General features: G+C 36.0%; 1 protein-coding gene across 3 annotated transcripts in view; it reads right to left on the bottom strand.

The window, feature by feature from the left end:
- The window catches only part of CFTR (CF transmembrane conductance regulator), a 168941-nt gene that overhangs the window by 114791 nt on the left and 37119 nt on the right, over window positions 1-17031 (bottom strand). For 2 of the 3 annotated variants that reach the window (XM_045062911.1, XM_004741904.3), the window contains exons 4-7: window positions 8378-8593; window positions 5601-5690; window positions 4579-4742; window positions 3676-3801 (exon numbers count right to left, since the gene is read on the bottom strand). In XM_045062911.1, coding sequence (XP_044918846.1) covers window positions 3676-3801; window positions 4579-4742; window positions 5601-5690; window positions 8378-8593 — 596 coding nt within the window. The remainder of the gene's footprint in view (window positions 1-3675; window positions 3802-4578; window positions 4743-5600; window positions 5691-8377; window positions 8594-17031) is intronic. The other variant, XM_004741906.3, reaches the window with a different exon arrangement.

Below are 17031 nucleotides of genomic sequence, written 5' to 3'. Positions count from 1 at the left end.
GAGAGAGAGAGAGGGAAGCAGGCTTCCTGCGGAGCAGAGAGCCCGATGCAGGGCTCGATCCCAGGACCCTGAGATCATGACCCAAGCCGAAGGCAGCAGCCCAAACCACTGAGCCACCCAGGTGCCCCTGTAAACATTATTTTTATATTATAATTCATAATCTCAATTACTATTTCTATTGTTAGGATAACAATATGTTAATATCTTTAATCATTTCATTATTAGTTTGTAAGATTAGTAAGACTTTGATTCCAATTTTTTATTTGTTGGTTGGTGTTTCAAGCAGTTAAGTGTGGAAATGAGGACAACACTGTAAGAGTTATAAAGGAAAATGTGATTTTTCCTTTGTGATTTCCTAATGGATTCTTAACATTTTAGAAATTCTAGCTTGGCTTTGGGGAACACTGAAAACAACATCTAAGCAACAAAGGTGTGGTTTCTCAAACCTTAGCATGGGTGAAAATCACCTGAGAAACTTGTTAAAATACAGCCTCAGGCCCACCACTGAGAGATACTGACTGAGTCTTCAATAGGCTTCCAGAATCCATGTTTTAAACTAGAACCCAAGCAATTCTGTTGTAGGTAGCTTTTGAAAAGTTAGAAAAGAATAGCTACTCTATCCTCTCTCTCACTTTAGTATAATTACTTGCAAAAATCATCTTTTTAAAGATTTGATTTCTAAGTAATCTCTACACCCATCCTGGGGCTCAAACCCAGAACCCCACCATCAAGAATTACACACTCCACCGACTGAGCCAGGCAGGTGCCCTTGCAACAATCATTTTTTACTTCTGATCTTCTAGTCTGAACTGCAAATGTGAACTTTTTTTTTTTTTCTAACACATATCATCAAAGAGGATTCAGTACTCTAGCAGACAGAAAACAGGGAGTGCCGATGCTGGTAATAAGAGAACAAAGCTGTCTTCAACCTCCACCGCACTCTGCCAGGACCAGAAAAATTAAAGTCAGTTATGATCCTCCTCTTCGGCTCTTGCTGGGAAAAAGGCAGCCAGGAACAGAGAACAGAGGGTTCTGTGGCGAAGAGCAACACAAGAGCTGTGCCTGGCATCTGGGGGCTAGTTTCACACATTTGTAAAATTCAGAGAAGTTCTCATTCTCAAGTGGTAGAATTCAGGGGAATTCTATAATATATAATATATATATTATATATATATATATTTTTTTTTAGTCTGAAAAAAAGTCTAATCCTGAGCACTCTGATAAAGGAAATTAAGTTCCATGTGCCCAACCTAGACAGTATTCACATTCTAATGTGGTCTAAGGCTTCTTATTTCAATCATTTGGCACTGAAAGCAGACTGGGATTTTGGAATCTCATTGGGGTTTGACTCCTGGTTCTGTCAGTGATAGCTATGCCATCTTACATACATCCACATGTGTAGAAGAGAAACACACAATCTCCAAGGCAGAGACGTTGCCATGATAAATGAGAACACAGCAGAGGGCCTGGCACTAAGAATCTGCCTAGGATCCTTAATCTTCAACAGAAAAAAAAAAGAATAATATTGGCTAGGCTGATGTTAATAAAATGCTAGAAAACCCTGTTCACCAAAATGTTCACAAATTTATGAGAATTGTTGTTGAAATGTGTTAGAAACCATTGAGGAAAATGGAAGAAGTGGTATGATAAGAAAAGAATAATGGACTCAAGAACATTTATAGGGATCACTTATAGAAAGCAGTATTCTCCACAATAAAATCACTTGTACTTTATGAGTCATAAAAATATTTTATCAGTTTCTTATTTAAAAAAAAAAAAAAAGAACTTGAAAGTGGCTTTATTACAGAAGAGCAGTAAAGGAGCAGATTGCCAGGGAGTTTTACATAGTCTCTGCCCAGTTCAATAGGGGCCTAGGCTGAGGTAATCACCCCTTCGAACATATCCTGGCAATTTCTTTCAGAATATCACATTTTATTTTTTTGAGTACAAGCAACTCTTGTTTTCCCATATTTATGTCAGCCCTTCCCAGCCTTTTTGGGTAACAATTTCATGCCAGATTACAGAACCAGATTATACACGTTCCAACCAACCATTTGGTATTACAATTGGTCAAACAGAAACACGAAATAGAAAGGATGAATTTCATCTTTTGAGGAACAAAAATAAAAACCAAAGTCAAGAAAAGTCAACACCTAAAATGACCAGGAGTTTAAGTTCAGGTCTGAGGCAACCGGATCTTCTGATCAACTCCTCATCCCCTTCTTGGTATGCCTGTGCTTACAGACACAGAAGTGACCAAGGGGATAAATCTGATGAAGAACTGCTAATAAGAAAAACAACTTCAACTGACTAAACAACTCCCTAAGATCTTTAAGGATGTTTCTGGAAAGAAAATACAATTTCTTTCCTGGATTTGTCTTGAAAGGCATAATAAAAACAGGTGACCAATGACGTTTGGGAAATATTTACTCTTTCACTCTTTCTATTTACATGGCAAAGGACTTAATATTTCAGCATTTCTTTTGTTGTTCCAATCACACACCTGCAGCTCAGTTAGCACTGTCTACCAGTATCAGCAGCCCCAATTCCTCATAACCATATTCACACCATCCAAAAGGTACTCTGCTTGTACACTTTTTCTCTGTGAAACTCTCTTGTGCTATAGGACCTGAAATTATCTGGTCTTCAACAGTAGTACGTCTATCATTGAGTCTCCTAGAATCCTTTTCGACTGCAGTTTGTAGAACATGGACATTGACTGAAAAAAAAAATGGTCTCACGGCTGCAGAAATGTCCTAATTTATATTGTGCCCCAAACTGTCACAGGAATCATATCTCAATCTGGGCTGCACTTTTTTGCTGGATATAATCTTTACTGATCAGTGAAAGAGAAGATATCTGAGGTGAAACAAGACTAGAGACAGGTGCCAAGTACTGATTCTTTTTTTTTTTTTTTTATTTGACAGAGATCACAAGTAGGCAGAGAGGCAGGCAGAGAGAGAGAGGAGGAAGCAGGCTTCCCGCTGAGCAGAGACCCCGATGTGGGGCTCAATCCCAGGACCCTGGGATCATGACCTGAGCCAAAGGCAGAGGCTTTAACCCTCTGAGCCACCCAGGCACCCCCAAGTACTGATTCTATCTCAGGTGATGGCTTTGTTGCTTCAGCTGACCTCTCAATTACGAGGTTTTTAGAAACACAATTTATGGATATTACCTGCATTATTACTCTTAGGTTAAGGAAGAACAATGATATGATATTTTAACCGAAGAGAAGGGTTTCTTTCATTTTTCATGAGCTGTAACAGAAGTTAAGTGAAATGGAGTAACAGAAAACCACTTATTCGGTTCAGAATTATACAGTTATGACTCTGGTAGTTTCATTTAAGGTTTCAATCACCCTCCAGCATCGTAATCATTATTTTAGTCAAGCAAGTATAATAAGTAGCTAGAAACACATATAGGAAATTCTTCTATAAGGCATAAATATTCTTGTAATGAAAAATAACACACTTTACCAACTACATAAAAGTACAGCCCATGAAAATGACTTTATGCCACTTAATATTGATGCATGAATATTGATATAGCTTAAAACAATTGATAGAAACTTCAAATACAAACTGGAAGTAAGTCAGTAAGTCCACTGTGACATACTCATTTTTTAAATATTAAACATTTTTGGCTAATGATATTAAAATTATCAGAAGGACTTACTGTCTTATGCTTTCAATCAGTTTTTCCATTGCTTCCTCCCAGCAATATGCCTTAACAGATTGGATATTTTCAATCATTTCTGAGGTGATCACGAGTCTTTCGTTGATCTTTCCAGCTCTCTGATCTCTGTAAATCAATCAAATACTTAGTAAAACCAAGTCAAATTGTCACTAAGAACTACAAAAGTTTTGTTTTTAAGGCCATACTTCTTATTAAACAGGTGGATATTTATTTTACTATCTGATAGAGGATAACAAAAATAATAGCTATCTTTTAGTAAATGCCCTCTATGTACCAGACACTATTGGACACATTCCATAGACTGTCCCAGTGTAGGACACTTCATGGTGCTCCACGAAAAGTGGTTATCTCCATTTTAAAGATGAAAAACCAGATACTCAGTGAGGCAGAGTGACTTGGAATTCAAGCCAAGAGCTAACAGACTCCAAAATTTGTATACATTCTATCACCTTCTAGCTGATAAACTCTAGAAGTCCTCTATCATACACTGCACTGGTATCACTGATTTATTCTGTAATAAAAAGTAACTAAGGTTCTGGTGTGATGATCCATGAACCAGAGTAGGAAAAACTTATGAAACTCAATCCAAAAACATGCATTCCCACCCATATACACATTATCCCTTCTACCTAAACCTTATGATCTATATAAATGAATTGAATCTTCACATATTCAAAAAGAAATTCTATAGGCTGATAAACCAAAAAAAATGCCCTGTTGATATAGGGAATATTATTTACACCATTAAAATAATTCCTTTTCAGTGACACCCAGTAAGTAGATCCCGGTTCAGTAAATAGAGCGGTCCTGGATTTACTACAGTAGACTTTGTGAAAATCTAATTTAAAACTGTTCCGAGCTATGTAACTAGAATGCTACTACCTGTACTTCATCATCATTCTCCCCAACCCGGCTTGAAAAAGGGCGAGGACTATGAGGAAAGCAAGACCACAGAAGGCAGAGGCTTGTAACAAATCCCAGAGCAGGCCCATCAAGAGCGTCACTTGTAAAGGAGCAATCCACACAAAATGTGCCAGTGCAAGTCCCTGGAAAATAAAATCACAGTGAAAACCAGTGATGGACAGACAAACAAGCCTAGATGAGAGAGAGAGTGAGCACAGAGAACTTAGATAATCAAACACATCATGGTTCCCAAAATGCTAACATCAAGGCATTCATTCACAGAGCAACGTGCTTAAACATTCTACAAATAGACTAGGATTTCCCAAGGAACAAATTTCGAGTCATTGCATCTTTCAGTGTATTTTTATTCAATGGGCTTAAGATGAAGTATCTTAAGTATCATGTCAGGGATTTATTTTTCATAACTTACTTCTATTTGACTAATGCAAGAGCCATGGTGTAAACACGCAAGAGCAAAAGGGTTTCCAAAGGCTCTCAGTATATCAACTCTATCACCTGACAAAATATTAAGAATAAATGCATGCTTAATTTAATAGTAACTTATTTAGCACCTGCTGTGGGTTTAACAATCTGTAAATACTGAGAATGCTAAGACAAATAAAACACACTACACGGTCTACCCTCAAAGACCTTGCATTTATTTGTGTAATAAGAGAGCACTGAACAAGAATTCTTGTTCAGAGTATCATATTCAGCCAAAGTAAATAACTGATTTAAAGTATTAAAAGGAAACAAGATCTGATAAAACTTGAATTTTGAAAAACTTTATTAAATACACAGTGAGCTAAGATGTCTTTGCATTGGGTGGTACTATGAAACCCTAGAATGGTGCTCTGCTAACAACCATCAATGGCAGAAATGGGCAAGGTAGGGATGTATATAACTTAACCCCATATCACCATTAACTGACCCAGGAAAACCCTTGGGCTTGTATGAGTTATAACTATAATGCAGAAAAGATTAAATCAGTAGGTACGTACTTCATCAAATTTGTTCAGGTTGTTGGAAAGGAGACTAACAAGTTGTCCAATACTTATTTTATCCAGAACACGGCTTGACAGCTTTAAAGTCTAAAGTGAAAATGGGAAGTTAGGTGATCATGACAGAGAGAAGACAAAGATATCAATAGGTTGCCTCAAGGTAACCTAGTACACACACATGATACATTGAATGAGTTAATTTATATTTATATACATAAACTTCTATAAATGAGTATATATTAATAGGGTGGTTAAGAGAAGGTCCACATACCTGGTTATGAAAATCTGGATTTTATTGAGGAGGTAGAATTTAAGATGGGTGTGGAATAATGACTAGCATTTAGGTAAGCACAGATGAAGAAGGAATCAAAGAAGTTAATTTCAAAACACTATTAGAACAGATGACAGGGAAAATTCTATAGAGCTGTAATACACATGATTCAGTAACAGACTGTCTGTCTCAGGTGATTCTGAGTTCTCCAGAGGGCTTACCAGGGAGCTATGTGTAGAGTAAGCACCTCAGTAAATATCTGTTCATTTAATTATCTCTATCTTCTAGTCACAGGTAAATTCACATGTAAAGATAATTTAGTTTGTATTTAGATTCATTATTTTCTTGTATTTCTTAATTTTTAATTGAGGTACAGTTAACATACAATCCGGTCTTAGTTTCAGGTGTAAAACATAGTGATTTGACATTTATATAATATATTTAGGTTCATTATTTAAAATATAATTTGAATGTATCATAGCTGCAGACTTTAGAACAAAGCAAAATAGCATTGCGGGACAAAATCTGGGATACTGTTAGAGCTAGTAGCTGCCTGCCATATGGATGGAGCTGGTCAGATATGGAACCAGTTAACTTTAGGCTCACTTTAGGGACCCAACCACAGCCACATGAAGATACAACTGCATTTTCTGGTGATGATGCCAAGGCAGGCCAATAATTGTGCCCAGAGGGGTAAATAAACCAGGTAATAACACAGAAAGAAGGACAGATAAAATAGCTTCAAACCTTTCGTGAATGTGTTCTGGATCTGAAAGCACATATATTGCTATATTTGTGCTCAGTGTTATATATGGACTTATTTACAAACTAACCTGCTCCTTCTCTGATCTCTCCTCCCCCTTAGCCGAGGGTACTTTACACCTCTCTCCTCCTATATAACACAATTTGCCTTGCTATATTATTTCAGTGCTTTTCCACTCTAATATTTGGAAAATCCTCCACATCAAGGACTATGATTTATCCATTTCAGAAATTTTCAAGTTTTTGCACAATTCTCTACACTTTTTAGGTCTTAGTTTCTTAAAATATTTTATGCATAAAACAGGGATAATAGTTCCTACCATAGAGAGTTTTGGAGGAGATAAATGAAATAATAAACCTAGTTCACTTAGAAGCTTGTCATGTACATCGTTAGCTATCACTTATTATAATGATAAAAAGCAGTTTTTAAAAATATTTTTTAGACTGAATTGAACTTCTTTTAATATTCATGCGTGCAATTCTACCTCCCAAGTAATACCTAATAATTTATTCACTTACCTAAAATTTCTGGATCAAAATAAAATTTTTGTTGATTTTTTACATATGTTTTCCTGGTACTTGTGAACTGAGGAGATTGTAGCTGAGGTGATCTGATTAAACTGTGGACTCCATTTTTTTCTTCTGCCTCCATAAAAGGCTATTTTGAACAATAAAGTATGACTATCAAGGTTTTACAGTACACCTGACCTTGCATTTATATTATGGAAGTGTTCTGGGTTATTTGCCAGGTAATTTCAGATTCATGTCCCTTATAAGCCAAGTATATAAAGTTTTCACATTGGGGGGAAGAAAAAGAAAAGAAGGGTAAAGCAATATCCAAATGATTCAACCAAAAGAGATTTCTATAATGACTTGGTAGAGCCAAGCAGTCACACATAGTCTAGAAAACACATCACTGAAATGACCTTAAATTGTTTTTGTAAGATGGGTAGGTCTAATCTGCATTCACCTAAATCAAGCTTCAGCAACTTGGCCTTCTGACTGGAAAATGCATACAAAAAGCAGAAAAGGATCTTAGGGTTGCCATGCATGTGTTGTTGCAAAACTTTTTTAAATTTGCAGGATTCATAGGATGACAAAAATCTAACTCAAAATAAAATAGTGGATGAGTATCACAATTAATTAAGGTAGATACTGTTAGTGCTTGGATTATCACTAACAATTGCATACTACACTCATTATTGAACATAATGATACATGGCATTTTACCACAAGATAATATTTTGTCAAGGACTTTTCTTTTTAAGATTTTATTTATTTATTTGACAGAGAGAGATCACAAGTAGGCAGAGAGGCAGGCAGAGAGAGAGAGGAGGAAGCAGGCTCCCTGCTGAGCAGAGAGCCCAATGTGGGACTCGATCCCAGGACCCCGAGATCATGACCTGAGCCGAAGGCAGAGGCTCAACCCACTGAGCCACCCAGGCGCCCCTGTCAATGACTTTTTAATGCAGACAGTAAGTATTATTTTAATGGGGAGCCAAAAATTCCAAAAAATGATGACATGACTAGTTTTAAAAAATGAAATCTATAATATAGGCAGTTTATAGAAGATGATCAATAATTACTAGCTGAAATGAACTGAATTAATTACCAAGTAGAAACATTAATTATTGCTGCCATTTACTTCACAAGCATACAAAATTGACTTGTGTTTATCCCACATGTATATCAACATGATGTTTGAGACATTTTAAAACATGGAAACTGTGCAAGAAAGCATTACCTTCTTATAAATCAAGCTAAACATAGCTATCCTCATCTGCATTCCAATACGATGAAGGCCAAAAATGGCCGGGTGCAGGAGCAGCGTCCTCATGACAAAGAGAAGGCATAAGCCTATGCCTAGGTAAATTGCGATAGAGCGTTCCTCCTTGTTATCTGGATCATAGGAAGCTATGATTCTTCCCAGTAAGAGAGGCTGGACCGATTTGGTGACTTCCTGAAAAGAGGAAAAACAAAGAAATTAGATTTCATTTCCCTTTCATCAAATGGCCCCACAATTTCAACACAAGGATTCTCATTTTTAGAGGAGGATTTAAAACAGGCCTACACAGAGGGCCACACCATATGTAAAACACTTGACACTACTTTCAATATCTTAGAGCTTTGAAATAAGATTAGATTTTTGATTCTAGCAAAAGTCATTTGGAGATGCATTTTTTGTATAGGGTATTTTGACTGAAAGGTGAATAGTGACCATAGAGCAAAGCTGTGGTTTCTGGAATGGTGTGTTCATTACTAATGACCTACATAATAACAATCTACATAGCACTACTATAGCTACATAGCAGGGTTTATGAAATATTTTCAGTTGATTATCATGACATACATGAAATATTTTGGCAGTTGAGCTATACATAGAGTTTTTGGAATTAGAAATGTACAGCTGTACCTAAGTGTTCTTCCTCTTGAGTAATTTGAACTACATCCCTGCCACTGTCTAGCCAGTGTATTTTTCCCATAAGCTGCCATCTCTTTCACAACAGATCTACTTGGTGAGTGGTTTATTCAGCTGCAGTTTTTAACAAAATAAGTAAAATGTGTCTTAATCTGATTCAGGCATCTATTTTACATATATCAGTCCTGAATTAGTTTCATCTTGCTTGAACCAAAAGATGACATGCTCTCTTTGAATAGTAATGGCTATTCCACAAAGACATCAGTAGTACTACTTTGGGAGGGTTCATATTCATAGAAAAAAAAATGTAGTTAATTTTTGGTAGAGAAAAATGTCAATACAATAGGATCATCTGCAAATAGCAAACCAATATAAATCTCACCACAACATAGAACTGTCAACATTCAAGGACAAAGTCAGCACTTCAACCCTCCCCTCAACAGTATTTTCCCTAATCTGTTTGAAGCAGCATGTTCTCTAATATTTACAATGGAACTACTTACAGATAACATCTGATTTTTTTTTTTAAAGAAGGAAAATGATAGTAACAAGCTTGGTTTCTGAAACAGAGTCCTTTAAAAAAAAAAACTCATCCCTTGGGGCACCTGGGTGGCTCAGTTGGTTAAGCCGCTGACTTAGGCTCAGGTCATGATCTTGGGGTCCTGGGATCGAGTCCTGCGTCAGGCTCTCCGCTCATCAGGGAGCCTGCTTCTCTCTCTCTCTCTCTGCCTGCCTCTGTCTACTTGTGATCTCTCTCTGTCAAATAAATAAATCTTAAAAAAAATCATCCCTATAAATGACTAGGAATAACAAAGTCCTCTATTCTTGATATGTGAAAGCTTTGTATACTTCATGGTTTGGACTATTCTGGGACTAAAGAAATTTCCCAATTTGCCACCAAAAAGAATAGTGGAAGCCAACTGAGCTTCGAATGTCATAAGGACCAACATAAATTTATTTGAAAATTTGATTACGTTTCATTATATTGTTTATCACATGTTTATTGTTTTTATTATTACATGTTTATTACATATTTTATGACACAAACCAAGATGCAATTCACTTAATGTTTCACTTAGATAACAGAAGCCTGAATATCTATTTTTAAGCTAGCACAACAATGAAATTCAGAGTCATGAAACCCAAGTTCCTATCTACATTACCTACACTATCTGTGTCACCTTAGTCTCTTCCTTTCTCTGGACATTTTCCCCACTGACAAACCAAGTGGGGGCAAGGTAATCTTGAAGGTCCCCTCCAGTGCTAACATCTCTGTTTATATGATTTGAGTCTGAGGAGTCACCTGGCAGAGGCTAGAGATTCCTTCAGCAATTTTCCTGGTCCATATCCTGCCACCGCCATAGGCAGCATCTGCTCAGGGGGATGCAGGTCAGAACAGTGTGAGTTTAGACTATTTAGGTAGAGAGGGTCAAGTTAGATACCCAAGTGATTGCATTCCCGGTGGGAATAAGCGTGAGTCTCAATTCAGATCAGCCTTCCAGGGAAAATTTAAGAAGACTGAAAAGACCTGCTGGGAGCCATATATGGTCTTCCATAAGGATCCTCCATACCAAAGCTCAAATCACTGTAGAGGAGTCTAAATTCTTTCATCATTTCTGTTCTACCTGCTTGGACAGGGCCAGATGCTTCTAGAAAAAGGAAAATCTGCCTGATATTCAGATCATGAAAGAAAATTCAGGTGAAAAGAGAAACTTTGTTCAGGCTTGAAATTACAAGACTACTTTAAAAACTACATTTCTAAGTCCAAAGCACCGTTGTTTCTTCTGATAAATGTACACAATTAGTTGAAGAACTTCTAAAGTTACTTGAATTTCTATGGTATGTGGTCAGCAAAATCATTACCATCATAATCATCATCTCAACTTGTTTTAAATATACTTTATGTCTTTATCTCAGGAATACTAGACATTATTTGAGAAATATTAAGAAGTAAAGATTTCTCAATATTGAGAAATTAATAGAGTACCAATAGACTCTAGAAGAATCTATGATTATCTCAAGAAACAACCGTAAAGAAATCTGATAAAACTTCAATCAAAACTGGCATTGATACATCCTAAATATTCTTGAATATAAGTGTTACATTAACATAAGAAAGAAATTCTCCCTCAAGACAACAATCAGCACCTAATTAATTAATACTAATAAAGTAAGTAATAAAACTATAGAAGCATTACCTTTAGGTTCAGGCAAACACAAAAAATAGGAATACTGGTTATTAGAACAATTTAACATTTTTGCAGAACTTTTAGCTGATACAACTCAAGAGAAATGATCGATGTATGATTATCATAAAGAAGTGAAAATTAGAGTGCCTTGGTGGCTCAGTTGGTTGAGCAACTGCCTTCAGCTCAAGTCATGATCCCTGAGAACCAGGTTCAAGTCCCACATCAGGCTCCCAGCTCCATGGGGAGTCTGTTCTCCCTCTGACCTTCTCCCCTCTCATGCTCTCTCTCACTCTCTCTCTCTCAAATAAATAAAATCTTTTAAAAAAGTGAAAATTATTATTATCAGCATAGAATATGAATATCCATACAACAAATTTATGTGAATCAAGAGTATAATGAGTAGAAATTTAAAAACATAATTATACTAAGAAAATAAATTCCTTTATACCAAGCATAATATTAAATAAGGATCTCATTAATATAACAATTGATATGAGACATTATAAATATCAAATTTATATATATGCATATATATATATACATCTTAAATGTATTTTCCAAACATTCCTAAGACATAAAGTCTTTTTTTTAGACATAAAGTCTTAAATAAAAATCTAAAGGACTTAAAAATTATCTATAAAGAAAAGTTGAACACTATGAAAATTCCATTCTCATCCAAATTATTTTGTAAGACTAACACAATCTTCACCAGAATTTCAAGTAGATTCTTTGGAACTGAAATTTCAGCACCAAACTAGCAGGGACTGTTTGTTTTAGTTTCTACAATAATCCCAACATGATGCACAACACCTACAACAAAATGTCCACTCAGTGAGTATTTGCTGAATCAATGGAAAAAGGATTCTAAATTCCATTTGAAAAAATGAGAAACTAATCAAAAACATTTGACGAATAAGAAAAATGGGAGAGGGTTTACACTACTGCATATAAAGTCATATTATACAGCTGTTATAATATGTGGCATGACAAAGAAATAGATTTATCTGTGAACAAGTCCAAGTACATGTAATAATTTTACGTAGGATATGGCATTTTAATTCAGTGGAGAAGGTATAGATTATGCAATAAATGATGAAGAAACTGGACACTCATTTTTTAAATTAGATTTCTATCTCAAACGTACACCAAAATAAATCCCAAATGGATTAGATATTTACATGTAGAAACATAAATATTTGGGTAGGAAGGACTTTTAAAAACATCTGATGACAAAAGCAGAGAACAAAGGAAAAAGTTTATAGATTTGGGAGCAAATTTTTAAAAATCAAAACTTCTAATTGTTAAGATAAAAGGTAAAAACTCACTAGAAACAAATGGTAGGCTGGGAAAATTATTTTCTCATATGTCAAAAAGAAAAAGACAAGTACTAAAATAGACAAAAAACACAAAAAGTCAGTTGCATGTACAAAAAGAAATACAAATGCTTGATATATAAAAACTGTCTAAACTCACTGGAAACCAAAAATATAAAAACAGTTAGAATGGCCAAAATTAATAAGACAGGAAACAACATGTGTTGGAAGGGATATGGAGAAAGGGGAACCCTCTTCCACTGTTGGTGGGAATGTAAGTTGGTGCAGCCTCTTTGGAGAACAGTGTGGAGATTCCTCAAGAAATTAAAAATAGAACTTCCCTATGATCCTACAATTGCACTCCTGGGTATTTACCCCAAAGATACAGATGTCGTGAAAAGAAGGGCCATCTGTACCCCAATGTTTATAGCAGCAATGGCCACGGTCGCCAAACTATGGAAAGAACCAAGATGCCCTTCAACGGATGAATGGATAAGGAAGATGTGGTCCATATACACTATGGAGTATTATGCCTCCATCAGAAAGGATGAATACCCAGCTTTTGTAGCAACATGGATGGGACTGGAAGAGATTATGCTGAGTGAAATAAGGCAAGCAGAGAGAGTCAATTACATATGGTTTCACTTATTTGTGGAGCATAACAAATAGCATGGAGGACATGGGGAGTTAGAGAGGAGAAGGGAGTTGGGGGAAATTGGAAGGGGAGGTGAACCATGAGAGACTATGGACTCTAAAAAACAATCTGAGGGGTTTGAATTGGCAGGGGGGTGGGAGGTTGGGGTACCAGGTGGTGGGTATTATAGAGGGCATGGATTACGTGGAGCACTGGGTGTGGTGAAAAAATAATGAATACTGTTATGCCGAAAATAAATAAAAAATAAATTTTAAAAAATGCAAGTAAAAATAATAACATACTCTTTCTCACTGAGCAATTTAGAAATATTTTTAAATGATAATACCTATTATTGATGAGGACTGAATTTGCACACTTTAGTAGCAAGAAAGTAATACCTTTACTTTACAGAAAAAAGTAACTTTACAGAAGAAAGTAATACCTTTACTTTAATACAAGAAAGTATACCTTTGGATTTGCAATTTGAAAATCTGCAAATTTGCTAAAATTAGGTTTTAAAAGGATGTGCATTGAAGGACTGTTTTGTTTTTTAAAGATTTTAATTTATTTATTTATTTGACAGAGAGAGAGATCACAAGTAGGCAGAGAGGCAGGCAGAGAGAGAGAGGAGAAAGCAGGCTCCCTGCTGAGCAGAGAGCCTGATGTGGGGCTTGATCCCAGGACCATGAGATCATGACCTGAGCTGAAGGCAGAGGCTTAACCCACTGAGCCACCCAGGTGGCATCTGAAGGACTGTTTTTAATTATGAAAAATTAGAGGCAATATAAATATTTAACAATGGGCAACTGATAAATTATGGCACAGCCACATGAGTCATTAAACATTAAGGTGACTAGGTAGAAAAGCAGCTAATGACAGGAAACACATTAAGAAGAGAAACAGATTTATAACATATTATATAAAGCAATGATCACCCTCCCTTTATTAAGTATACATTCCCATGGGAAATAGACATAATCTGATATTGTCATAATCTGATAGACATAAATCTATCAGTAATTAGCTAATTGCTTTCATAATCATAAAAATACTTAAAAGAATAATAAAATTTTGAAAAGAAAATTTCATATAACTTATGATAATTAATAAATGGTAAAAAGAAAACATGCACACAAAAACATTTCTAAAAGAAAGTAAACACATATCAGGTATACGCCTAGAACTTTTCATTAGATACAAAGAGTACTGGCTTATATACCAAAGCAAAGGCGTCAAATTCTGCTTTTGACATGATAAACAAGAGTGTCAAATTTTTGTTTATCTCAAGATACACTAGAGTCTGATGGTAATTTTTGGCTTTATACTAAGCGCTAAAGGAAGAATTTGCCCATATTGGGCATAGAAAATAACACCTATTCCCTGCCTCAATTGTTTGTAGTTTTTATAAAATTGTTTGTATACCATACCAAGACTACAATCTCAAAAAATACTGAGATTCTGCCTACCTCTGAATCGTGTTTTTAGATTCAATGCTTAACACAAAATGTTTTGTTTCTGCTATTTTCCTTTTAGGGTTTATTGATTTGTTAACTTTTTAGCAACAACCTCCCTGGAAATCTAAGCTATAGTCTTCATATTTTATAGGAAAAAGTTTTTGGATTTGTTGAATAGCAGGAATAATAGGTTTAATCCAGAAAATGTAATAATGGAAAATGCATTAAAATATTAATTTTAATTTCTGAAATAAAGCTTAGAAAATAGCTATCATTTTTAAACATTAGCAAAACATATTTCTGTGCCCTATAAAAATCACATGGGTGCTTTAAGATTGCTTGCAGCATTTAGAGGGAAATGCAAATGACATGAGTATTCATGCAGGTGGGTAGATATTCTACTTAAAGATATAGTAATAGCTATCATTTACAAAGCACTTGCTATGTACCGCAATCTATTCAAGCTTGAAAAACTCGCCCAGTGTCACACAGCTACCAAGTGGTAAGGCCAGGCTTCAAACCAACCGTTTGACTCCAAAGCCTTCCTCTCATTCATAACCATAAATTGAAATGGAAAAGTTATAACATGAACTATTTCTCCCTCAACTGACCATTAGTGCAAGGATTATGATTAGTTCAACATCCACTCAGCAAATCATTTTATAAGTTTAGATCACTGTGATTTAAGAAAAATGCTACGTCTCTAGAACCCATAGCATGGACACATAATTTAAAAGGTTGAAGAGATCACAGAAGTTATACACTTTACTACAGCCCTTTTCACCATATAGTCAAGGAAACTGAGGTCCAGGCAAGTTCTTCGATTTGTCCCAAGATTGTAAAACAAATTGTGGCAACAAGGCACGAGCACACCCAAGAGGAGTTAAGAAAAGAAAAAAATCCCTCTTTTGAAAAAAAAATACATACTTGAGTGCATCCCATATATTTTATTTTATCTCAACATATCTTATTTATTAGTCACTATTAGATAGTAGTTAACTATAAGAGCTAAAAAAATGCAGCATACTCCCACCAGGAAAGGGAGGTCTAGATGCCCTCATAATCAGTGTAAGTTTTAAAAAATATGATCACAAACAATTCCTAATTTATAATTCAATTTTGTTCCAAAATTCTACATGAGTGAACAGGAGATGCACTTTGTCTTAGATACGGTATTCTACTGGACATGGTATTGGATTCCCAGTTTAGCCTTCAAGGTGGGGTGCTGTGGTGCCACAGTTGGTTAAGACCCCGACTCTTGGTTTCAGCTCAGGTTCTGATCTCAATGTCATGAGATTGAGCCCCATGTCAGGCTCCATGCTCAGTACTGAGTCTGCCTGAGATTCTCTCTCCCTCTCCCTCCGGGCCTCACTCCTGTTCTCTCTCTCTCCCTCCCTCTCAAATAAACAAATAAATCTTTAATATGTATATTAAAGTTTGAGAAGCATTGCTCTTTTGTCATTAAGAGTTCATATTCATTTTTATATGTTTTTAATTTTTTCCATATTATCATTAAGAAAAAAAATCATACTAACCCTAAAAAATTCTCTCAAAGTGAGCCACCCAATGCCTCCCTTAGATTCTAGCAAAAGTCAGATGCATTCAGTGATAATGGTGCTTGTCTACCTGAATCAGAATCACCTTGACAAGGATACTAGTATCCCGGGGCCCAAACAAACTAAATCACATTATCTAGGGTGGCACTGCTGGATACTTTAAAGAGTGATATAAAAATTCCTTATATTTCAAAGAAATCCAAACCCCAAGAACTTCAAACTCTTCTTATCACAGGAACTGAGGGAAGGTATAGATTGTCTTCATTCAGGTAGAGAGCACAAGGAAATGTGTTTTAGAGATGGGGTTCTAGTAGTGAGTAGAAATAGGATATAGGGCCAGTTTAAGGAATACAGCAGGCAAGTCACTGCTGGGATTAGAGAGGGAGCTACAGATGGGGAGAGGTAGGCATGGGAAGGAAGGTGAGAAAGGGGTCCTACCTAGTAGGCATCTGCAAGAAGGAGATTTGCTAGATAGCTGTCCTTAGGTAGACAATCATGTGAAAGGGACATAACATAAATCAAAGCCTAAACCAGGGTCTGTGTGCAGAATTCCCCAAACACTCTCCTTTCCTTATCAGTAGGCTTGTATTCAAATCCCCATTCAATGTCTTTGTCAAACCATAATGGACAAAGATCTTCTGTAATACAGACCGCGGGACTTGAGAACTCTAGTCACATTAGTACTAGGGCTTCTCCTTTACGTCCTTAACCTTCTTGGGATTTAATGAGTAAAAGGAGTTTGACCCAAGCTGCCCTGACACGCATCTCACCTTGATAATGGAAATATGCCCAGAGCTGCCTAGGTCCCGAGAAAGGATAACCATCTCTTAGTA

Source organism: Mustela putorius, unplaced genomic scaffold (genome assembly GCF_011764305.1).
Source record: "Mustela putorius furo isolate JIRA1106 unplaced genomic scaffold, ASM1176430v1.1 tig00003845_pilon_pilon_pilon, whole genome shotgun sequence".
Lineage (NCBI taxonomy): Eukaryota > Metazoa > Chordata > Mammalia > Carnivora > Mustelidae > Mustela > Mustela putorius.
This window is presented reverse-complemented; position numbering and strand designations above follow the sequence as displayed.